Here is a 26686-nt window from a genome sequence, read left to right as displayed (position 1 = left end):
TGTCATGGTTCTTAACTCACAATTAGAACAACGGGTTTTAAGTTACTGAAATAGAAATGGAAAAAAATTAACACATTTCATAAAAAAAACTAAAGCACAAAATAAAACAACAATTAAAAACAAGCTAGAAAACAGCATCCTCTTCTTGGTAAAAGTTATGGTACACAGAATCTTGAAATAATTTAGAGTTGCATTTCTGTACCTCAAGATAAATATACAATAAAGTGAGTTATTTGTTTTATACCTTACATAAATAGAATAAAAAAATTACTCCTGAACAAATAACAACTAGTCTTGGAAATACACATGGTCCCTGTCTTATAATGGTTCTACTTAATGATTTGTCAACTTTAGGGTGGTGTGAAAGGGATATACATTCATTAGAAACCATACTTCAGTATAGTATTCAAAAAATTGAATGAGGTATTCAACATTTTATTATACAATAGACCTTGTGTTCTATGACTTTGCGCAACTGTAGGTTAACATAGTTGCTCAGAGCTGTCATGGTTCTTAACTCACAATTAGAACAACGGGTTTTAAGTTACTGAAATAGAAATGGAAAAAAATTAACACATTTCATAAAAAAAACTAAAGCACAAAATAAAACAACAATTAAAAACAAGCTAGAAAACAGCATCCTCTTCTTGGTAAAAGTTATGGTACACAGAATCTTGAAATAATTTAGAGTTGCATTTCTGTACCTCAAGATAAATATACAATAAAGTGAGTTATTTGTTTTATACCTTACATAAATAGAATAAAAAAATTACTCCTGAACAAATAACAACTAGTCTTGGAAATACACATGGTCCCTGTCTTATAATGGTTCTACTTAATGATTTGTCAACTTTAGGGTGGTGTGAAAGGGATATACATTCATTAGAAACCATACTTCAGTATAGTATTCAAAAAATTGAATGAGGTATTCAACATTTTATTATACAATAGACCTTGTGTTCTATGACTTTGCGCAACTGTAGGTTAACATAGTTGCTCAGAGCATGTTTAAGGTAAGCTAGGCTAAACCATGATATTTGGTAGGTTAAGTGTATTGAATGCATTTCCACAGACAAAATTCTCAACTTACAATGGGTTTATCCGGATATAACCCCATCATAAGTCAAGGAACATCTGTACAATAAAAGAATATGATCAAAAGTTTATAAGATCCTCTAAGGAAGATTTTGTCAAAAGCAAATATGTTTTAACTTGTATGTATTCTCCTGTTTTAACTTTTTTTAGCTTTAGAATATTTGCCAAATCTGGAAATAACTTTACGTATATTTTATGTGGTTAACATTTTATTTACAGTTTTTAAAATATACAAATATATAATTTTATAAAGTTTAACACATTCTTAAAGGTAATTTGTTTTTAGGATACTTTACATGGAAATTTATAACTTTCTTAGAATTTGGGGTGTTTGACAAAGCAATATGCATTTTTTAAATCTTGAAATTTATATAATTATACATTTTAACAGGAATTTTCCTACATAGTCCTACATGATTTCACTGTATCTTCACAATAGTACAGTTGAGTAGGCAGGGGCGATTATTATCACTGATTTAATCTCAACGTTAAAAACTAGGCCTAATTATTTTATGTTACTTGCTCAAGGGTACAACTATCAACAATCAGGTTAAATCTTTCTAAGTTTTTTAGGTTCCAACACAGTGCTTTGCTAAACTCTCTACTCTACTGCTTGTCATAACCACATAATGAAAGTTCAATGATGAGGAAAAATGTTAGTAATGTTTTAATTATATGTGGGTTCCCTGTCACACATTTTCATAAATGATTGTTTTAGATTCAGTATATACAAACCTAGAACAATTTCTTCATGCTTATATATGTATACATTTGTAGAATTCACATGTCTAGATGATTTAACTCAGTGAGTTAGGATACGATGTAAAAAGAAGTAAATGTGGTTTTCTCTTTTAGTACTGGCACTGATTAAAACTGCCCTGTCTTCTTCTGTCTCAGAGTCCACACCTACGTGTATCAGACCATCACTCACTAATTCAACAGATGTATATTCAGTACCTATTAAGTGCTAGGTGCTGTTCTAGGAGTTCGAGATACAGTAATGGAGAAAAACAACAACAACAACAACAACAAACAAGATACTATTTTTTCTTCCTGGTGGTTGTGTGTATGTATCACCTTCTTGAAAAATGTAGTACTGCAGTTAAATAGGTTATACACATACTTAAATGTAGGTTACATGTTTATAGACTTATAAAACCCTAGGCACTATTGTCCTCATATTTTGGGAAGGTGAAAATAATAGCTTTAAGCAGTTTTAGGCATCAGAAATGCCTTGAGACACTTTGTAACTTGGTTAGCAGAGGAGCATATAACTTTCATTTCTAAGAAAAAGGGATTAGAAAAACCCATTAGTAGCTGTTGTGACAGCAGCCGTTGGGGAGTAGATCTATCTTAAAATTGAAAATGAGAAATAAGAGAACCAAAGACTCAAACTCCAGTTCATTTTCACTCTCTGGAATTTGTCTTTATCTGACAGATAAAGGCAACACCCTATATAAATCTAATTCTTACACTCTTTACATCCCATCCAGCTACCAGGCACTACATTAATGACATATCGAATTGGGAATTGTGTTCAATCAAAAGGCATTAAAGTACTTATTAACTAGGTTTTACGGAGCTTCTAAAAAAAGTTAAAAAGTTATTTTTGGTGTCTCTATGGTAAATTGATCTTTTAATTTTTTCTTCATGGTTTATTGTCCCCATGTGAGAAAACACTTTCTAAACACAACTATGTATTTGGACCAAAATGTTCTTCATAGGATGATGCATTGTCTTTGCATAATTAACGAATTGGTAATTATATATCACACATAAAAAATGACGTAATTGGTCGAAACACAGCTTCAATCATTTGTGAATAAAAGGAAAACCTCCCCACAACTTAATTGCAACTTCAAAACTTCTACCAGCCTCATGATTTGTAAGTTTTAATATGGAAGTTTCTGCTTTCTACACTTTACATGATGGGGATTATGAAAATAGTGTTGCTGGGAGAATGGAAGGAGTAGGAGTGCGTTCTTAAAGTGCATTTTAGCAGAGCTGGGAGTAAATTGCAGCATAATAGTCAAGGTAGGGCAACTGCTAGGCTTGATAACATAATGGTGGGGGAAAAAGAATGGATAATTTCCTACAAAAGAGAGATTTGTATAAAACATAAAAGAAAACTGTACCAAAGCACATATAAATATGAGCTGGGCATGACTGAAATGCAGTAAATATCCATAATCTCTTCTCTATAATACAAATCTTTTCATATAATACAAATGAAAAATAATGTACTATAGAAATAACTTAAGCATGACTTAAATTACAGTTAATGATTAATATTTGAAAATACACACATTTATATACAGCAAATCAAATAAATCCCGAGTCATATAAGCTGTTGAAGAAACAAATTATATTTATAACTGAATAAATGTGTTGAAAAACTCCATTTTTCTAAGAGAAACCACTGATCACATTATTGCGAATGTTTATGTAGAGTCCAAAAGATCAGTTTCTACAAAGTCACAATATATTAATAAAAATCATCTTTTTCATGCATTAAACTGTTCTATTAGAAATTTCAAGTAGAATTCAAAAAGCATTTGCAAGCAAATTTTGCTTTGAAATTTTATATGAGTCATGATTACTTAGATTAATTGCAATATTCTTTTATTCTAATATTATTAAATTGGTGAAATTTCAACCCTTCATCTAATATCCCCCTCTATTACAATATGCATATAAACAATCATTCTTTTATTTTCCTTCAGATTTGTTGTTTGGATTTGTACATATGGTGCCTTTTGCTATTATCTGATTCTCCTAATACCAGAATAGAAAGGCAGTCACTTTGCCCGTGGCATAATTTTGCCTTCATTTAAGTAATTGGTATTATTAAATTTGTGCTTACATGCTATGAAACAGATTCCAGAGTTGAAAGATCTTAACCAGTGTATTAAAAATCCCTGTTGTCAGTACTTTTGTCCCTACTTCAACGCAAGACTGAAGTATCGAAGCCTAAAATATGAGAAGAAATCGTACATCTCTCAAGGGATCTTGTGCTAAGTTTTACGTCACCAAAATTCTAACTCGGCCCCAAGTCTGCTGAGAATGGGTTTTCATAGACACATACTTAAGTTTCTGTGTGACCAGAGAAATAAATCTGCTATCTCTAATTTGAAAATATTTCCAGAATCTGACATTCTGTCACTACTGACTGAGTCCAAGCCACCAGCATCTATCTTTTTCAACTCTTGTGGCTTCTACTATTGGCCCCCTACAGTTCTACTCTCAACCTAGAAGCGAGTGTGATCCTTTTAAAACATGATTGAGATCGTGCCACTCAACTGCTCAAAAACTTAACAACTGCTCTCATCTCATTTAGAATCTTCTTTACAATGGCCCCAAAGGCCCTCCACAATCTGGACACTCACAACTCCCATAACCTCATCTCTTTCTACTCTTCTGCTGGCTTGTTTTGCTTCAGCCACTTTGGCCTTCTTGTTGGTGTTTGATTAAGAAAAGCTCGGTCGCACATTTGGGCCTTTACTCAGACTCCATGGCTGACTCCCTTACCTTCTTCCAATCTTTGCTCAAAGGTCATTTCTACCCTATTTGAAATTGCAATCCCACCACTTTCAATCATACCTACATCTACCCCTGTAGTGGTCCTATATCCCCTTAACAGATTCTGTTTTGTTTTTTCCCCCAAAATACGTATCACCTAGCAATACATGATATTTACTTATCATTTTTCTTTGTTTGCTTGCTTCTATTCTGTCTCCCAATGTTATAATAAAAGCTGTATGAGGGCAAAGATTCATTAGTCTCCTTCACTGTTTTATAAGCACTTAGAATAGTGTGTGGTCCATACTAAGAGCTCAATAAATATTTTTGGAATGAATCAATCTGCATTCCTTAGATTTACTTGTCCTAACAATTTCTTATTTCTCAAGACCAATGCACAAAACCTGAACTCAAGAGGGCTTGAACGACTTTGCTTCACACTGTCTTTGGCTTATAAGCTCACTACCAGCTTTCCCTTGTGGTGTTGAAGTTGAACAAGGGTTGTCTCTATTTCTTAATCCTATTTAAAATCTACATTAGGACTACCATGTCTCCTACCTGTGAGCTTTCTTCATATGGCCACATTTTTCATCATCCTCTTGGTTACCGAAAGTATAGCACATTTTATTCACTCCAAACAAGGCATCTGCACTATAATTGGTTTTGATGAGACAATTGAAATGATGTGTGCCTGATATTTTTACTTTCCTTCCATTTATTTCCTCCTTCTTTCTTTTTCTCCTTATTTTCTTATTTCTTTTCTTCGATTCTCCCTCCCTCCTTTCCTCACTCTCTTTCTTCCCTACTTCCTCCCTTCCTTCCTCCTCCTTTCAATGGTTTGAAACTCCAGTACAATGTTGAATACTGAAGGGAAGTGGGCAGATATCCTTGTCTTGTTCATGATCTTAGGGTGAAAACATTCCACTCCACCATAAAGAATAATATTAGCTGTAAATTGATTCTTATTATTGCAAAAGGTAAATCATAGTTGTCATTCTTATTATAAGCTATGTTCTTATTTTTGTCCTAAAAATTCACATTTATTGATACCAAGGCCTAATTGAACAGCTAAGGATTCCCTGAATGAGGGAGCAGCAGAATCACTTGAAGAATTCCACACGAAAGGCATGAACTCTTTTTTTTTTTTTTTTTTTTTTTTTTTGAGATGGAGTCTTGCTCTGTCGCCCAGGCTGGAGTGCAGTGGCCGGATCTCAGCTCACTGCAAGCTCCGCCTCCCGGGTTTACGCCATTCTCCTGCCTCAGCCTCCTGAGTAGCTGGGACTACAGGCACCCGCCACCTCGCCTGGCTAGGTTTTTGTATTTTTTAGTAGAGACGGGGTTTCACCGTGGTAGCCAGGATGGTCTCGATCTCCTGACCTCATGATCCTCCCGTCTCGGCCTCCCAAAGTGCTGGGATTACAGGCTTGAGCCACCGCGCCCGGCCTGCATGAACTATTTCTAAGAATTTCTCTATGTAGATGCTAACTACACAGTAAATATATCACTATTTATTTCAAAAGTATCCTAGATAGAGTTCCCCTAAAAGCAGATTCTAAGACATGGGATGTATTTGGGAATGATCCAAGGAGGTGCTGGTAAGTGTGTGTAAGGTAAGACAGGGAGCAAGTAAAAAGTATCCTATGAGGCAGGTTTTTACTGTGTGCGATGGGGTCTTAATCCTGGAACAGAATTGTGGGTCAGAGCATAAATCATGCTTCAGAGTTACCCTAACTGAAGAGCGAGTGAGTAGTGGTGTTTATCCATCAAAAGTTATCTGTTATTGGTTGAGGTTTGCTGGGGAACATTGGGGATGCAGAGCTTTAACTACCTGACACTCATGAGCTTTGATTACTAGAGAGAGCCCTAAGGCAAACAGAGACACTTGGACCTGGCAGCTGCCAGTCAGAGTACAAGGCATGCTGAGTCAGGAAATGATACGGGTGATGTCCCAAGAGTGTTTCATACTCCAATAAAACTGACGCTGTCAGTAAAATTAGGCATATGGACACATGATGATAAATCCTTTCAGTTAAGTCTTCTAAGTGGATCATTTCTGCTTTTAGGATAAGCTTTCAAATATTTAACTCTCTCAAGAGAAAACCTTTTGGTAACTTAAAACTTATGATGCTAAGAAATTCTATGTTCATCCTTTCATATGAGATACTTTAAAGCAGGATTTGATGGTTTAACACAGTAATTATATTTTGGAAAATTTTATCATGAAAATGATTTTTTCTTAAAAATAAAATGCAACTTAATATTGTTCTAAACTTCCAAAAATTGCAATTCTTCTAAAATTATGTACTCTTGTCTGTTATGAGCATTATTAACTTTGTACATATAAACAATCACAATCAATTAACTGCTAATATTGGCTCTGAAATAAGAACGAAAATATTACTTATGTGTATGTTTCTCATTCCTCTCTAGCTCTGCCTTAGCTAGTGTTTTTGCTATTAAATGCAGATTTCCATATATAAGTTGGTGTTTTTCTGCATAGTCTTTGTCAACATGATTAGGTAGCTTTCCAATTCAATACATCTATTGAAACCATATGTGCTATTTTAGTTGTATTTTGTTTAGAAAGTAATTCTTTTAACTTATTACATATTATTTGTTTTATATTGCACTTTCAAAAAAATATGTATGTTAAAGCACAGCAATACCTACTATAGTTCTGTAATTTTATTCATGCAAATCTGTCAGGAATAAAATCAACCACAATTTAATTTCAAACCTTCCCAACCAGCAGCTGTACAATTTATGCACTGCTTTTCTATTTTTACTACTGGATAATGACAATGATGAATGTCTTTAACAGGAAATACATATTCATTGAAAAGACTGAGCTCAAAACTATCCCCCTTCAAAAAGTCAATGAAGGTAGGAAGCCCATTCACCTGCTGGAGATTTGTTGGGAGAGAGAAGAAATCACACCCACAACTGCATCTTATGGGGATTCAACCATTTAGCTAAATTAAACCTGCAATAATACCATATTATAAACCACAGTAATCAATACTATTATGATTGATGTCAGCTATAATAATATTAAATAGATCAGGATGAACAAATGATCCACTATGAGTGTAGCCAAGGGTCTACCATTCTGAGCATGCCAGGTTAAGAGGTATGGAGACTGTTATTCAATGGGCAACTTAATAAGATCAGGGTCACTGCTCTCCTGAATCAAATGTCCATGATCCTGGGAAGGAATGAATATTAGCTCATTCGCAGTAATTTACATGTTGAATGACAATGATGAATTTACAAACTCTGCTGCCATGAGAACTTAGTTAATAGAAATAATGACAGGAATTCTGGCATGTCAGCTTTATTTTACTAACCGATTAGGGTTTTTTTCATCATTGTACCAATGAGTGATTTGACTTTTACTTCAAACAGAGTAAGAAACAGTGCCATACTGACATGGATGGAATAGTTCCAGAGATCTGTGAAGCTCTTATTTTACTGTGTAATTTTATAGCTTATTTGATATAATGTAAGATATTAAAGTCAAGTCACTGAGATACTGCAACACCGATTTCCAAAACAAACAAATAGCTTTATCCATTTGTATATTCATACAGGCAAATGTGTGACATAGAATGAGCTTCCAGGAAATCATTTGAGTATAAAATACTTTAGCTAATATGTGCTGCTGATAGCAAACTCATCTTTTGCCTATAATCACATGTCGTTTGCATTGGAAAATACCAAGCTCTGGGTACACTATTTCATTTTGAGTATAAAATGTATGATCACGAAATTATCTGGAGACACATTATTATGTACATTTTCTTGATCCTACATTCATTTATCTTCAGACACTGCCTTCTAAAATTCATAGCCTACTTCCTTATCATGATTTGTCTTACTTCAGAATGCAGTAACTTGCTCCTGGTGGTTTGAAAACAGATGGATTTTGTTGGTAGCCTTTCACTAGCAGTTATAAAGAAAATATTTTATTGATTTCTATTCAATTTTATTCCATATATTATAGCATAGGTATTGACATTAATTTGAAATTGAATAAGTACACAAAAAATATAAAACAAAAACAATGCACATTAGATATAAATGAAAAATCTAATTTCCCTTTTTGGAAAATGAAAGGAAAATAATCCATTAGCTAGGAATAAACTGTTCCTCCATATAAGTTTGTTTTCTGGGGGTTCCTTTCTATCCGTACTGCATGTATAAAATGATTATTTTCGTGCATTTCTTCATTTTAGGATGTCTCTCAACACTAAATATTGTAAAATACATCTTCTAACTTAGGTGCTTCTACCCAAGATTTCTGAAGCTAATCACACTATAAAGTATTTTTAAGAATTCCATATGTAAGTCAAAATGCCATCATGATGTATAAAATGTAAGTCAATTGTTCTGGCATTATGAATGATTGGTATGATCACCTTGTAAAATCTGAATGAAAGTGCTTTGCTTTTACCTTCAGAGACTCCTCTTGCTTAAAGAGATCTTCAAAGTCCTTAGCACAGAGGTCAGGAGCATTGAGAAGTTGTTCCACTTCTGATAGGGCTTGTGAGACATGAGTGATTTCAGTCAGGTAAGTAGAAGGCACATAAGAAATTTCCAAAGGCATGTCTTCAGTCATCACCATCATCGTTTCTTCATGGACAGTGTGCTGGTATAGATATACGAAAGAACAATTCTTTTAGCTTCCTAATGGTGAAAACCCCTCTATTGAGTTTATATAGCTCTCATTCTACAGCTGACAAGTGAATCTACAAACTGGGCTGAAACTAGATTCAAAACCTCATGATGATAAGTCTAGTAAAAAGGTTATTTATTAATTATATACCTGCTTCTTCCAAAAAGTGTTAGAAGCATTTTATAATAAGCGATACACACATATTAGCACCATGAATATAAGATGAAAGACCATGAGGTCATAAGGAGAGTAGTTTTATCCTAAGAAAACGATGATTTTTGCAACCAGCATTTTAATTTCTAATTCTAATTTGCAACTGGCATTTAAAATTCTAATTTTCCTAGAAATCCAGGTAGGGAACTGGGTGAAGGGGGTTCATATCTGTTTTATTGGTAACAAAGGCAACTTTCCTATACATTTTCCCCCAATCTTCATTGAGATACAACAGATACAAAGTAGTTAGGCTGGTATGTAACTGTATTAAAGCCCTCTTCTCCTCCAAATTCTAGACATTAGCTCCTGCTTTTGTTGCTACTCTCTTGCTAAGTTAAGCTGCTAATTAAGGTGCTATATGAGCAGAACTGACTGTGGAATTTGTATTTTAAAAAGAACTCCAGAATGTCCCGAGATATACGGGAGCACTAGCCTCTTCTCTTGCACCTACACTTTTCTGACTGGGATCCAAGTGCTAGACATGACGAGAATTTCCAGCTCCAGAGTCCTTTTGGAGTTTCCCAGTAATGCCTCTTTCCCTATTCCTTATAAGAGCAAAAAATAAATACTACTTGGCACGCAAATTCGAAAGATGGATGACCTCTACTCTCTTCTGTCTACACTATAGGCAGCAAAATTCTTGTAATTCAAATTATTCTCCCAGTAACTTTGTCTAGAATTGATCAACTGCCACCTGCCTATTGATGAAGTCACCTGAGGGTTTCAGTGGTAGGGTCTCTGGGGAAGTTCAGACGATAAGCATGCTAAAATAGCCATTTGTTACTGCAGAGCCTTTTATGACAACACGATACTCATTTTTGCAATAATGTAATAAATTGGACTTTGGGGATCCTAGACTGAACCCCACACAAAGATGAGTGAAATGTATAAGCTCGTCAATTTATGTTTTAATTTCTCTGACCTAGGATTTTCATACTCAATTCTTACATGATACAAAAAATGAAATAATTCTAATTTAGATATCTCATCTACTTATGATACAGCAAATTCACAGAATTGCACAAATTAGCTTTTAAATAAATAAACCTTTTACAACATTTGTTTTATTGTGTATATCTTGACCAAACCCATGGCACACATTCCTTCATGATCAATGGAATAATGTACATATATTTCTCATTTACATTTAAAAGGATATTAGAAACTTGAGCCAGAGTTTGATAAATAAAATTCAGAATTTAACAGATTTCTTAAGAAATTCTTAATTTCTCTATTTCATAATAAGCATTTTACCCATTTAAAAGAAAAATAACTCAGCAGGCTATTTGAATGTGAAATTGTCACTGACTCATTAACCACTTAGTAGAATCAACAGCACAAGTAACACAAGCTTGTGTTTTGCATGCATTACATTGGTTGATGACCATTATGTTGTTCTTAATAAAATTCACAAGTTAATAAGCTTGTCTTATTTGCATTAGTTGCTTTAACCTCTGTGGTAAAGATAGCTTCACATCATCTAAAGCAAGCATATTTCCTATAATACTTATTTAATGGTGCAATTATATTTGCTTTTAATGATGCCTGTAAGTTTTTGGAAAACAAAGGTTTTTGTTATCAGGAACGGAGTAGAGGACAAGTAGTAGTTTTTCATTTATTTATTTATTTATTTTGTTGTTTAATCGAGGGAATTGTTTCAGAATTGGACATATCTTGAAAATATTTAGAAAAAAATCTAGGTGGCCTTAAAAAAGAAGTGGGAATTCAAAAAAGTTTTGATGCATGTCCTCATCATTTTTTCTTAAAAGAAAAATAATTCTAAGATTTTTATATCTATTTTCTGATTCTTCTTTGATATGTAGTTTTCTCAGTCTTCATTACTTTCATTTGAGATGCTCTCAGCTACCTTAAATTCATATTGCTGCTTAATAAATATAGTATAGCAAGAAACTTAGCTGTATGGTCAAATACAATAAAGAAAAAGACACTCAAAATACACTCACTTTTGTTTGCTAACTTGTATTTAACTTCCTTAAACAAAATCTCAAACCCAAAGTTTGACAACTTTGGCATTTGCAAAAAGGAACTTTAAATAAAAATGAAATTTACCAATGAATCCAGGAGCTGGTTTTTTGAAAAGATTAACAAAATAGATAGAACACTAATCAGACTAATAAAGAAGAAAAAAGAATCAAATAGACACAATAAAAATGATAAATGGAATATCACCACTGATCCCACAGAAATACAAACTATCATCAGAGATTACTATAAACACAAACTAGAAAATCTAGAAGAAATAGATAAAAACCTGGACACATACACTCTCCCAAGACTAAACCAGGAAGAGTTTAAATATCTGAATAGACCAATAACAAGTTCTGAAATTGAGGCAGTAATTAATAGCCTACCAACCGAAAAAAAGAAAAAAAGCCCAGGACCAGACAGATTCACAGCCGAATTCTACCAGAGGTACAAAGAGGAGCTGGTACCATTCCTTCTAAAACTATCCCAAGCAATAGAACAAAAAAACGGACTCCTCCCCAACTCTTTTTATGAGGCCAGCAGCATCCTGATACCAAAACCTGGCACAGACACAACAACAAAAAAAGAAAATCCTCAATAAAATACTGACAAACCAAATCCAGTAGCACATTAAAAAGCATATCCACCACAATCGAGTAGACTTCATCCCTGTGATGCAAGGCTGATTCAGCATACACAAATCAACAAATGCAATCCATCACATAAACAGAACCAATGACAAAAAAACACACTTGATTATCTCAATAGACGCAGAAAAGGCCTTCAATAAAAGTTAACACCCCTTCATATTAAAAACACTCAATAAACTAGTTATTGATGGAACAAATCTCAAAATATTAACAGCTATTTATGACAAACCCACAGCTAGTATCATACTGAATGGGCAAAAGCTGGAAGCATTCCCTTTGAAAACTGGCACAAGACAAGGCTGCCCTCTCTCATCACTCCTATTCAACATAGTATTGGAAGTTCTGGCCAGGGCAATCAGGTAAGAGAAAGAAATAAAGATATTCAAATAGGAAGATAGGAAGTCAAATTGTCTCTGTTTGCAGATGACATGATTGTATATTTAGAAAACCCCATCGTCTCAGCCCAAAGACTCTTTAAGCTGATAAGCAACTTCAGCAAAGTCTCAGGATACAAAATCAATGTGCAAAAATCACAAGCATTCCTATACACCAATAACAGACAAAGACAGAGCCAAATCATGAGAGAACTCCCATTTAAAATTGCTACAAAGAAAATAAAATAATACCTAGGAACACAGCTTACCAGGGAAGTGAAGGACCTCTTCAAGGAGAACGACAAACAACTGCTCAAGGAAATAAGAGAGGACCCAAACAAATGTAAAAGCATTCCATGCTTATGGAAAGGAAGAATCAATATCATGAAAGTGGCCATAGTGCCCAAACTAATTTATAGATTCAATGCTACTTTCATCAAGCTACCATTGACTTTCTTCACAGAATTAGAACAAACTACTTTACATTTCATATGGAACCAAAAAAGAGCCCATATAGCCAAGACAATCCTAAGCAAGAATAACGAAGCTGGAGGCATCACACTATCTGACTTCAAATTATACTACAAGGCTACAGTAACCAAAACAGATTGGTACTGGTAGCAAAACATATAGACCAATGGAACAGAACAGAGGCCTCAGAAATAACACCACACATCTGCAACCATCTGATCTTTGACAAACCTGACAAAAACAAGCAATGGGGAAAGGATTTCCTATTTAATAAATGGTGCTGGGAAAATTGGCTAGCCATATGCAGAAAACGGAAACTGGATCCCTTTCCTACACTTTATACAAAAATTAACTCACGATGGATTAAAGACTTAAACCTAAGACCTAAAACCGTAAAAACTCTAGAAGAAAACCTAGGCAATACCATTCAGGACACAGGCATGGGCAAAAACTTCATGACTAAAACACCAAAAGCAAAGGCAAAAAAAAAGCCAAAACTGACAAATGGGATCTCATTAAACTAAAGAGCTTTTGCACAGCAAAAGAAACTATCATCAGAGTGAACAGGCAACCTACAGAATGGGAGAAAATTTTTGCAATCTATCCATCTGACAAAGAGCTAATATCCAGAATCTATAAAGAACTTAAACAAATTTACAAGAAAAAAACAACCCCATCAGAAAGCGGGCAAAGGATATGAACAGACACTTCTCAAAAGAAGACATTTATGAGGCCAACAAACATGAAAAAAACTCACCATCACTGGTCATTAGAGATATGCATCAAAACCACAATGAGATAGCATCTCATGCCAGTTAGAATGGTGGTCACTAAAAAGTCAGGAAACAACAGATGCTGGAGAGGATGTGCAGAATAGGAACGCTTTTACATGGTTGGTGGGAGGGTAAATTAGTTCCACCATTGTGGAAGACAGTGTGCCAATTTCTCAAGGATCTAGAACCAGAAATACCATTTGACCCAGCAATCCCATTACTGGATATATACCCAAGGGATTATAAATCATCCTACTATAATGACACATGAACACGTATGTTTATTGCAGCACTGTCCACAATAGCAAAGAATTGGAACCAACCCAAATGTCCATCAATGATAGACTGGATAAAGAAAATTGACACATATACACCATGGAATACTATACAGCCATAAAAAAGAATGAGTTTGTGTCCTTTGCAGGAACATGGATGAAACTAGAAACCATCATTCTCAGCAAACTAACACAGGAACAGAAAACCAAACACCACATGTTCTCACTGGTAAGTGGGAGTCGAACAATGAAAACATATGGGCACAGGGAGGGGAACATCACACACTGGGGCCTGTCGTGGGGTTGGGGGCAAGGGTAGGGATAGCATTAGGAGAAATACCTAATGTAGATGACGGGTTGATGGGTGCAGCAAACCACCATGGAACATGTATACTTATGTAACAAACCTGCACGTTCTGTACATGAATCCCATAACTTAAGTATAATTTTAAAAAAGAAAAAAATCATTCAGTGACACTGCATAAATTGAAAATGAAATTTACTTAAAAATAATAATTCATGCTCTAAGACCAGAATTCTGTGTCTCAGCGAATAAGATCTAGTATTAATCACAGTCCTAAACCAGGGCTTAAAGAATATAAGCAGCACACCGTACTCTGGCTTCTCATCTGTTAAGCTTTCCTCCACCTGATCCCATGTGTCTGCCATAGATTATTATATACCGATTTAATAAATATTCTTCAGAACATTAAACTAAAAACCATTTTCACCTATCTTTCAATGAAAATGTCTTTTAGAAGAAGTTATGTGACATCTATTTAAATTGCCAATTTTTCTGGTAACCATCCTTTTACTCTCTGTGTACAAGAGTTCAATTTTTTAAAAAATTTTAGATCACAAAATAAGTGACAATTATAATTCTATATCTGGTTCTAGAAATCATTTTTTACAAACTTTTTAATAATGAAGAAACTTTTATTAACCTGACTGAAATACTCTTCAAAGAAACATTAGTCATTGAACTGCAGGTTGAGAATGCTCTAATAATATGCATATTGTGATTATTTTCAAGATTGTCACAAATAAGCCATAGAGCAATCAGTGTCAATTCACGGAAATAATTCCTCCATGTTCAGCCATGGCATGAACAAATTTTCTAGAACACTTAGAAATATTAAATTTTTTTTTTTTTTTTTTGAGACGGAGTCTCACTCTGTCGCCCAGGCTGGAGTGCAGTGGCCAGATCTCAGCTCACTGCAAGCTCCGCCTCCCGGGTTTACACCATTCTCCTGCCTCAGCCTCCGAGTAGTAGCTGGGATTACAGGCGCCCGCCACCTCGCCCGGCTAGTTTTTTGTATTTTTTAGTAGAGACAGGGTTTCACCGTGTTTGCCAGGATGGTCTCGATCTCCTGACCTTGTGATCCACCAGTCTCGGCCTCCCAAAGTGCTGGGATTACAGGCTTGAGCCACCACGCCCGGCCCCAGAAATATTAAAATTCTTATGGTTGAACATAATCAATAAAAAGGTATAGTTTATTACTTTAGAAAAATCTGAATGAGAAAAATCATTCCTACCCTAAACTACTGATAATTAAGTAATCTTTTAAAAATTTTTTCTTTCCATTATAAATTAGAATACCTGTAATTTCTAAAATGCTTCAGCTATATGTTATAAAGTCTAAAAGGTTAATGTTATACATTAAATATATTTAATGATGACAGATCTATTGAAGGATTTACTATCTTAATACATAGTGTCCAGTCATCATAGATAACAGATATTAAGTGGTACAGATCAACTGACTAGAGAAAACTAAGGGTTGATCCTGTAATTTTCATGAGAAATAGACATATTCCAAAGTAACTTTTTGACACCACTGGGAAACTGTGAACTCATTTTCTAGAAAATTCCGTTTTATTAAGTTTGAACATTCTCATTTATTATAGCAATCTGATATACACAATAATGTTTAATATATAGACTTTTGTAATTTTCATATACAAGAAACTACCACAAACTGAATCAAGAGAACCAGACATTTGGAGATCTAGTTTACTATCTATTCCTTAAAAGTATAGCACTCCTATTGAAACAGTCACACAAATCTATAATGAGTAAACTACATCCATTGAATGACTTTCAGTTTGGTTTAATAAAAATTTCAGACAGCTATTTAAAAATCAGTGTAATTGGAAATATGTTTATTTTCTCTTCTTTATGCAAAATCCATGTACTCATTCAGATTAATCCTTTTCATTTGAATTTCATTAACTCTGCCTTGAATAATTATATCCTTCTGAGTTCTGATGTGTACAAATCCTGTCCAACCTTTTGAAAATCAACTTGCTTTTGTTAATGTTCTTTACCTTATATCATTATAGATACTCATGCATCATTAGCAAGGAAATGCTATAATCTGACTAATTGATTTTGTGTTTATTTTCATTTTTAGCTATATATACCCCAAATAATACACTAGCCTCATTTTCTAGAAACAAAAAAGATATGTGAAAGAAACCATAAAATGCCTATTTTTATTTAAAAACGAAAAGTTCAATCAATGCTTAATGATTGTTATAGAACAAAATGATGATTTGTATGATCTAAACTTGAAGTCAAAACAGTTTTGAGATTTTGAGCTGTGTAAGTAGGCACAGGTATCACTCACAATGCTTTAAATAAACTTTCATTTATCTGAAACTTCAGTTATCACATTCTTTTCATTACATAAAATTTGTTTCTTGAAGGGCCATAACTGCCTAGGATAAAAGCAATCCTGTTTTGAAACAAATGGTGCATTATGTCTAGGTTTTTAAACAAAATGTTTTCCTCCATGATTTAAAAGACTTCTCTCTCCTTTAAATGCATTGAGGTTACTGACCCATTTATGAGTTATGAGGTCAAAGAAACTCAAGAAGAAAAATGCACTATATGACATATTATTATGACATATGCCACAAAAATAACTACATATCTCATATAAATATGGCACATGAAAAATATATCAATGCATCAAAAGTCTAACTAAAAAAATAGACTATTACCTTGAACAAAAACAAATAGTGATGGAGCCATTTTTTTTTTAACTTCATTGGTGTTAATGAAGATGAAGATAAGCAAATCCTCAAAGCAAGAAGATTTATTAATGATTTACTGTGAGCTATAAAATGAAAATCTATGAGCCATAATATGAAAGTATGTCAGTTTATATCTGATTATCTTTCCTCAAAAGGACATTCTTAGATATTATGGATTATTTAAAAGTAATAACACAATGATATGTAAATCCAAAATAGGACTGCAGGCTTTAAGTAGGTTCTGATGGGCCATAAATGGAAAGACAAGTTTTCTTAGACAAGTAGCTCTGTTAGCTTCACAAGTCTTCAGAGAAAGACAAGTTTCCTTCTAGGAATCATTACAGTAATAAAGAAAGTTGAGGGATTTTTAATTTATTTCCCCGGGATAATTATACTAGACATTATAAGCATAAAAATGCAAATCACAATAAAATTTGGCAAAAATATTGTATCAGTCCAGAGTGATTAAAAAGCCCTCAAACAATAAAGCATAAAAACAAAAGAATATGATGCAGATGAGATGGGTATGGTTTATAATCTGCATTGTCACTGTTTTGGATACATATAATGGCATGACAGTAACAGAATTCTGACGATACTTTGTTTTGTATGTTTTAGTCAAGTCACTGGGTAAAAAGACCTTGAATCATCAACCTAATGAGTCTAAGCATATTGGTTATGACCCTGCATAGAGAAAATAGCAATGAGAGAGTGTTTGCTCTTATGTGATCTCCCCCTTCCTATTGCATCATCTATCAAATTGCTTATATGAAGCTATGTAACGAAAAAAAGGGCATGTCCACCTCAGAATAATTATTAAGAATTGATCAACAATATAATTTATCCCCTTTTTAAAAAAAGAATAAAACTCACTAAAATACATAAAATAATCAAGGTAAAATATGAAAGAAAATAATCCTTTATACCCATATTATTTTTCTAAAATTAGAATAAAATTTTAAAGCAGGGCAGGCTATCAGTGAAAAAGATACGCAGAGGATGCTGGATTTGCCAGTCTTTAAATATGCCCTACTTCTAGAAGGCCAGGTATAAATAGCATCCTATATAAAAGGTCTGGACAGACCTGCTCATTGACCTGCCTTATGTTGATTCTTACTTCCTACACCATGAAATTTACCTAATTCCTCAGGGCCAAGCTCATTTACTATATAATTAAGCTGATAAACTGAATCTGGAAAATGTGTTAATGCCTTATAGTGGTTTAAAGTCTTTTCTTTCAAAGGACAACATTTGCATTTTTATAAAGGTTTTCAAAGAATTAACATAAATTAGTAACTTGATAAAATTTCAGTCACTAAGTATGGCCTGTGAAAGAAGAGAAAGAAAATGGCTTTGTTTGCCACCATGATAAGCATCAATATATAAGCACCAACAATCATGGCCTGCCTTGTAAAACCATCTCCAAAAAATAACCTATGAATTAATAGATAAGGTTATATACCCTAGCCAACTTATAAGGCAGCAAACAAATGCAGCAAAGACTCATGCCTAGTATCTAGCATACAGTATATTATCAAAAATATCTGTTGGATAAATTAATGAAGAAACCAGTATCAACTTAACAGGATAATTATAAGATAGACATGTGGCTAGAATTGCCAGGATCTACATTTATAATATAATTTATATTTAGGAATATTCAGAATTCAAACAGGAATATTTTCCTCATTTCGTAATGCAATCTTTATTGTCATAGATTTAAAAGGTATATCTGATTTCACTACGTCACATTTCTCCAATTCATAGCACATTAGCTACATGCTACTGTACATGCATGTTTAGGTTCTTAAGTTGTCTTTTAGGTATTAATGTAACTCATTATACATGAATACAAACATAAGCAATTATTTGAGGTAATGATACATAGACAATATTAGAATATACTAATTTTAGCTTCTTCATGGGTGTCACAATGTCTATTAGCAAATTGAAGGCTATGAGAAGACTCCTATTACAAAATCATTTTAATCTTTGATAATTCTTCCCAAACTCTTCTCATAAAAGTTTTCCTGTATATATCCAGGAGATATTTTTTATTGTAAGCTATTCCAAAATGTCAGCTTGGGAATACTTGTTATAGCAATCTTTTTTATGTTGACAAGCAAATTGAACCCTCCCTCCACCCCACATACATACCTATACTTAATTCAGTGTGAAAATAAAAATAACACAAGAAAAAATAAGTATGGAAATACCTTAAATTCTGCAGTTATATTTCACACTACTATATCAGTTTTAACTTCTGTTGCCTTGTGGATCTGTCAACTTGAGTAGATTTTTCAGAATAAACTCACACTTTTATTTCTATACTACATTTATCACACCCCTCAGAAAATGTAAACACTATCTCTAGATTAATGTGGCAACTCAGTATCTATGTCTAAATATGCATGTGTCATAATTATGTTTTACAATAAAGTATTCTCTTTATTAGAAATGTGAGTGATAGTAAAGATGCCTATAATTACACTATCCATTATGGTAGTCATTAACTATACTTGACTAAAGAAATGTAAATCTAAATTATTTAAAAGGAAATACAATTAAAAATTTAGTACATCTGTTTTTGCTAGCCGTGTTTTAAGTTCTCAGTAGCCTTAATAGCTACTTTATTGGACAGTGTAGATATAGAACATTGCCATCATCTCAGAAAGTTCTATTGGACAGTGCTAATCTAGAGAATAATACATTTTATTTATAGATAAGGTTAATACAAAAGTATGTTCTATAATGGTTTTTTTATTCTACTCAGTCTCTGTCCAAAGGGCTGTCTAGTACTTAATGTGGTTAAAGTTACCTAATGGGCACTCAATTAATATTCTTTTATAATGGCAATCATAAAAGAAACATTTCTTTTTCAAATTGCTTATTAAAAATATAACAATATGTTCTATTTTAAACAATGTGAAAACGAAGATTATATGAATAATTCTAATGCTAGTATTATATCTATCAGAAAATATTTGTAGCCTAGTTTTTTCACAAAGGTAATTTTGACAGGCTACTAAATCCAAATTAAAATGTCACTACTTAAATAAAAGTGGAAATAAACTGGTATTAATAGTGAAAAAATAAGAGACTTCGAGAATAGATCTAGGATACCTATTAAGCAACTATAAGTACCAGAATGAGAAAACAGAAGAGATGGAAGATTTGTAATAATTAAAATGATCATAATAGAAAATTTTCCAGAGCTAAAGAAGTTATTAATATTAATTGGTTATTTAAAATATTATCCAAGTGCAAAAAAGAATTAAAGAATAAACGGTGGCTCACAACTGTCATCTCAGCACTTTAGGAGGCTGAGGTGAGAAGATTACTTGATTCCAGGAGTTCAAGACCAGGCTGGGCAACACAGTGAGACACCGTCTCTACAAAAAGTGTTTTAAAAAGTAGCCAGTGATGGTATTGATTGCCTGTAGTCCCAGCCACTCAGGAGGCTGAGGCAAAAGGATCTCTTGAGCCTAGGAGTTGGAGGCTGCAGTGAGCTATGATTGCATCGCTGCACTCTAGCTTGGGCAATAGCAGGACCCTGTCTCAAAAATAAAATAAAACAAAATAAAATAAAATAAAATAAAAAATAGGGACACATATTTAGAAACATTTAGAATTATATCTTAATGAAATTTCTGTACTTCAATGGGTGGGGCAGAGAGCATCCTTAGAGTTTGAGAGAAAGAAAAAAGGCTAAATACAAATAAATATTTGGACTAGAAGCAGACTACGCTGGAAACAATAGTAGCTTGAAGACAGCTGAAACAAGAAAACAATGGAAAATGGAAGACAATTCTTCATAACCCACAGAGACCACTAAAAAGAGAGGAGAGATATTAAAGAATGTTACTATCCAATAAATCCATCACGATGACTGCCAAGTAAAGATCATTTCGAAAATGCAAGGTTTACAAAGTTTACATTCTTTATGTTTTTATGAGAACATTTCTCATGTGTTCCAACCAAATTAAAAATGAAGTACAGTTGGCCCTCTGCATCCATGGGTTCCACATTTGTGGATTTAACCAACCATGGATTGAACATATTTGCAAAAATACATGGATGGCTGTGTCTGTACTGAACATGTACAAACATTTTTATTGCCATTATTCCCTAAACAATACTGCATAACAACTATTTACATAGCATTTACATTGTACTGGGTACTATAATCTAGAGATGATTTGAAGTGTTCAGGAGGGTGTCCATAGTTACTTGCAAACACTATGCCATTTTATATAAATAATTTGAGTGTTCTTGAATTTTGGTATCTGTAGGGCGGTCCTGAAACCAGTGCCCCACAGACACTGAAGGATGATTGTATAATAAAGATTTCAAAACAAAGAGAAATAAAGGGTACAAAAGAAAACAGTGATAGGAAATAAACCTTGTGTGGTTTTTGGTCATATTTTATGAAGTGATAGTGTAATTTAAGTAATAACATGACATCTTGAACTAGATATGTGATACTACAAGTGAAAACAATAGTTGTCAGGAACTAAACTTCTAAATTATTTGTTTTTAAAGGATTTTGCCTTTGATTGAAAATAATGAGGAGTTGACTGACTAAATCATCTTGGTGATGAGGGCATTGTTCTTATTTAATTTTGGAACAACACTACAGAAATATAGGCATAAAATTGTTGTTCAAAATAGGAAACAGCACTAGTAAAATGCAAGTACAAAGTGTAACTTATAAATAACCTATAAGTGCGGGAAGAGATGCAGTAGAGTTCAGTGAAGATGATGATGAATTATAAAATTATAGACAAGGGATAAGAGTAAATAAAATGATAAAATAATGACCATCAATATGACAAGGAATTAAAACAGATACACAGTTACAAGAGTTATAACAAAAACGAAGTTGGTTAAAATGTCTCATCTAAAGATGAAATATCTATCATTCTATTTTATATGTTCATAAGATCAAGCACGAATTAGTAAGAACATGTGATATTTGTCTTTATAGATATCAGAGGCTGGGAAGAGTGCAGGTGGGCGGAATGAGTGAAGAGAGACTGGTTACTGGGTACAAACACACAGTTGCATAGAAAGAGTGTTAATGTTTGACAGAACAGTAGGGTGACTATAATCAACAACAATGTATTGTATATTTCCAAATACCTAGAAGAGAGGACTTGAACTATTCCCAACACATAGAAATGATAAATACTTGAGATGATGGATACCCTAAGTATCCTGACCTAATCATTATACATTCTATGCATGTAACAAAATATTACATGTACCCTATAAAGATGTAAAAATATTTGTATAAATAAAAAGACAAAATACTCTAGTTTAAAATGCACATTCCATCTATAGGCTGTTTACAAGAAACATAAAAATACAAGGTCACAATGCTGTGTTAATGACAGGTGATTTAGAAAATCATTTTTTAAAAAGTGAAAGTCTAAATAATAGTATTAAATGAAGTATAGTTCAAGGCCAAAAAAGCACTAAATGTTTCTCAGAGAATGCTTGTAATGTTAAAAATCACACTTTCTCCCAAAGTACAGCAGTCATTAACTGCTATGCCCCAAACATTTGGCTGCATTCTACATAAGGTAAAAATTACTAGAAATAAAAGGACAGTATGATACAATCATAGCTGTAGTTGGTACCTTACATACACCTCTTCCATCATTTGTTAGATTAAAATAGACAAAAAAAACAAAAACAAAAACAAAAAACAAGAATAAAGGTGCTTTTAAACCGACAAGCTAAATTTAATCCATATTTTGTGGACACTAGAGAAAGCATATTCTCCTATTTTACTGGGACATTAAAAATACATATAGAGAGGAAATTTTTAAAAGGATCAAACATAAAGATTTGACAGACCACCTTTTCTAATCAAAACATAATAATCCAGAAATGTAGAAGAATAATAGAATACATTTTGATTCATCTTCTAAGACTTGCACAAAGAAAGTATAAGATCTATATACATTACCTGGGAACATGTTTCTAATTGACTGTTATATTTAAAATAATACACAGAATAAAGCAATATTTTTTAAAAGCTAAAATATATGTATATATACTATTCATTGGTAAGAATGCATAGTATATGGAATATAGTACAAAGAGATAACACTAAACTGTAGACTTTTTTTTTTTTTTTGCCTCAGTGGGGGAAGAATCTGCAGAAGGAAGAAATGAAGAGTAAAGTTTCCTTAATCTACCTTTGTATTAATTGAACTATTAAACTAATACCATAATACATTTAAAATAATCATACAGAGCTCTGAACTAGGACCAAAGAGTAGACGCAAAAAGACACAGATTTCAGGGTAAATACAGTGTTTATATAACATATTTATCAGCAGGCATGGCCCTTTCTAATTGACTTCATTGTTCATAATAGACTTCACTTCTATTTAAGCTGTAGGCAGGCATGTACTACTAATTGGCTCCCAATATTATGGAAGCATAGACTAAGACAAAATTCATAAGGGAGAATGAAAGCATTTTGAAACCGTTTCACATCATCATCTAAAACAGTATCGGTGCCCCTCACTGCATACCCAATTGACAGACATGTTGTGGCAAAGACTGGTGGCTGCTGTTGCCCATGAAGTAAAAAGAATTATTTTTAGGTGCCTGAGATTCCTGGAGATGAGGAAATTTAACAGCCAATGGCTAATAGCACTCTTATGTGAAAGCATCCAATATTCGATATATTTTAACGGATCTTAAGTACTCTTTATTATTATTATTATTATTTTGAGACAGAGTCTCACTCTGTTGCACAGGCTGGAGTGCAATGGCACAATCTTGGCTCACTGCAATCTACACTTCCTGGGTTCAATTTATAAGCAACTAATTAAATAAGTATTACTAATGAGAAAAATACCCAAGCCAAAGTAAACATTTAGCTAAGGATATCATAATCCATAAAAATGGAGCTTTTTGTTTGCATCTGAAATGACTGCTTCAATTCTCCCCATGTATTTGAAGCCACTTTGCTAAGCTGAAAAGTTTTCCTCTTTGGCCTGACACATTAGACCATCTTTATTTACATGCCCTTAACTTGAAGGGACACTAATGATGCTGTTATATATTGATAATAGTATTTACAAAATTATCTGACCTAATTCCAAATAACAAGTTTGAGAATTACCCTGCATTCTATTCTCCTTTGAAATATTCACAATAATTTAATGTACCTGCAATAAAAAGCAGGTAGTTAAAAACACAACTTTAGGAACTCGACTAAAAGATGGAGAATAACCTACAAAAATCATCTTGATGAGTTCAGAGGACATTTTTTTTCAAACCCAAAGGGCATATTTTGCAAAGTAACTTAATAGATGTAAACAGCATATAACATATAGCATAGCTACATAAATAAGCATATGTGTAACTTATATGAATACATTTGTGCCTATGCACCCTCAGATGTAAATATAGAGATGCAAATTAGCCGGCAGCAGTGGTATGTGATTCAGGAAGCTAATATGCCATATGACATTATGTATTAAACACTTTTGCACATAGTAGGTAAGATAATAAAGATTCTTGGGCTGGGCGCCATGGCTCACACCTGTAATCCCAGCACTTTGGGAGGCCGAGGCAGGCAGATCATTTGAGGTCAGGAGTTCGAGACCAGCCTGGCCAACATGGTGAAACCCTGTCTACATTAAAAAAAAAATACAAAAATTAGCCAGGCATGGTGGTGGGCACCTATAATCCCAGCAACTCAGGAGGCTGAGGCAGGAGAATCACTTGAACCTGGGAGGCAGAGGTTGCAGTGAGCCGAGATCATGCCACCGTACTCCAGCCTGGATGACAAAAAAAAAAAAAAAAAAAAAAAAAAAAAAAAAAGTCTTTACCTAACTATATGAATAAACTATAAACACTAATTATTTGTTCTGTCTCCCTTCCTCCATCCCTCCCTCTCTCATCTGTGTTGGCCTGTGCTAAATTGTTTCCCTACACCATGTGTCCCTACATATAGGTTCTTTTTCATCTTACTACCAGGCTCCAGCTATTAGCTCCTGTTTCAGTCATTTATTCCTTCTGTCCCATTTTGGCTTCAAAGCTACGAGGGGCAAAAAAACAAGATAATTAAGTTTATTAGAATTACCTCTTCAATCAGAGCAAAATTTTAAAAAAATCTCCAAAAAAGAATTTGCAAACTCATTTCATAATGAAATATAAGTAAGCTTTGGACTTCATGAATCTTAAAAAATAAATTTTGGGAATCCAGAGGCCTTTTGTTTTACTCCGTTCCTGCTTCCTGGCTGTGTTGCAGGTAAATTAAAATAATGTCCATCTGACCTCTGAATAAATGAAGTGCCACTGTGTGTATAGAAACTGTTTTATTTAATATTATTTTCCCAAAATAATATAGTTTGCCAGGTTATAACTTTGCAAAATATAATAATCACTGAACAAAACCATTTTTCTCTTACTAAAGATTATGCTCAATTCTTTTTTAAAAGTTCTGAGAATTTAATGACACCTTAAGCTTAATACTCTACTTTACAATCAAGGTAGTTTCTCCTAAAATAGCTTGCTCCCTGTCAATGTTCCAGGAAATAATAGTCATTGTATTATCCCATGGCAAGGATTCCAATTAAAATTGTACTGTTCTGTCCAGTGAATTTATAAGCTTTAACTCTAAAAAATCATATTCACACAATCAATTTTCTCTCCATTTTAGATCATATATTTTGAAAAGGTAATTAACTGAGAACTTGGATATATCTGTTCCTCCCCACAATCTCCTTGTAAAAGCAGCTACAAGAGAAATAAAGTATTTTACTAAATTAAAAAAAAAAACTTTTTTCACTTCTCAAAACTTTTCAGAATACAGATTTAATTTGCTTATTTTGTATCCAATTTATTTTTTAAAATAATAATTAACTAAAATGATGAACGTTAGAGTCTTGTCAATCACAAATAATTATGTTAATTATTAGTCCTTATGATTATTGGGAAATGAAGAATGTAAAAAAAGCATGCATAATAACATTAATGCATTGTATTTAAGTTTTTGATCTTGATGCATTGTTTTCAATTATGAAAAGGACAGAAAATATAATACTTCTGTTTTGAAGTAATTTAGTTTTGGATTCCAAATATCATCAAGAAATGATACTACTGTGAGTTCTTTTTAACACTGAAACAAACAAAAATAGATTCAAATACAGAGGATGAAAATATTTGTACACAAGCAATACCATTTTGGTACCTTTATTATTTGTAAGTGTTAACATTGAACAATATTAGACAAATGTTGTGATACCCTAATTCTACTATTTTTGTGTATTTTTTCTTGTTTTTGCTCCTCACATGTGACAAAATAAATTCAAGAATGTTATTTCAGTGGATAATTGTTATGGGGCCAGGACTGCTTGCCCAACAGGCCATACAAATAGGAGGTGATGGTTTTCATGCTTTCTCTTTCTCATTCTGAAACTTCAAGCAACCAATAAAGAAACTTAGCAGGAATGGTATTCCTTCATGTAAATAAGTTTCTCTAAGTTGGTGGTTTAAGGACATTGTATTTCATAGGTCAATAACAATATTATTAAAAAAAACTATTAGGGAACATCACAAAAGCTCTGCCCTTTACTTTTTCTAGTAA

The 26686-nt window shown here is 33.3% G+C and overlaps 1 protein-coding gene across 1 annotated transcript in view; it reads right to left on the bottom strand.

The window, feature by feature from the left end:
• Positions 1 to 26686, bottom strand: part of DMD (dystrophin) — a 2174064-nt gene that overhangs the window by 1237478 nt on the left and 909900 nt on the right. Inside the window, exon 42 of the mRNA XM_031660704.1 lies at positions 9068 to 9262. Coding sequence (XP_031516564.1) covers positions 9068 to 9262 — 195 coding nt within the window. The remainder of the gene's footprint in view (positions 1 to 9067; positions 9263 to 26686) is intronic.

The sequence above is a fragment of the Papio anubis genome, chromosome X, assembly GCF_008728515.1.
Source record: "Papio anubis isolate 15944 chromosome X, Panubis1.0, whole genome shotgun sequence".
NCBI lineage: Eukaryota > Metazoa > Chordata > Mammalia > Primates > Cercopithecidae > Papio > Papio anubis.
The sequence above is the reverse complement of the archived record's forward strand: the minus strand, read 5'-3'. Positions and strand labels throughout refer to the sequence as shown.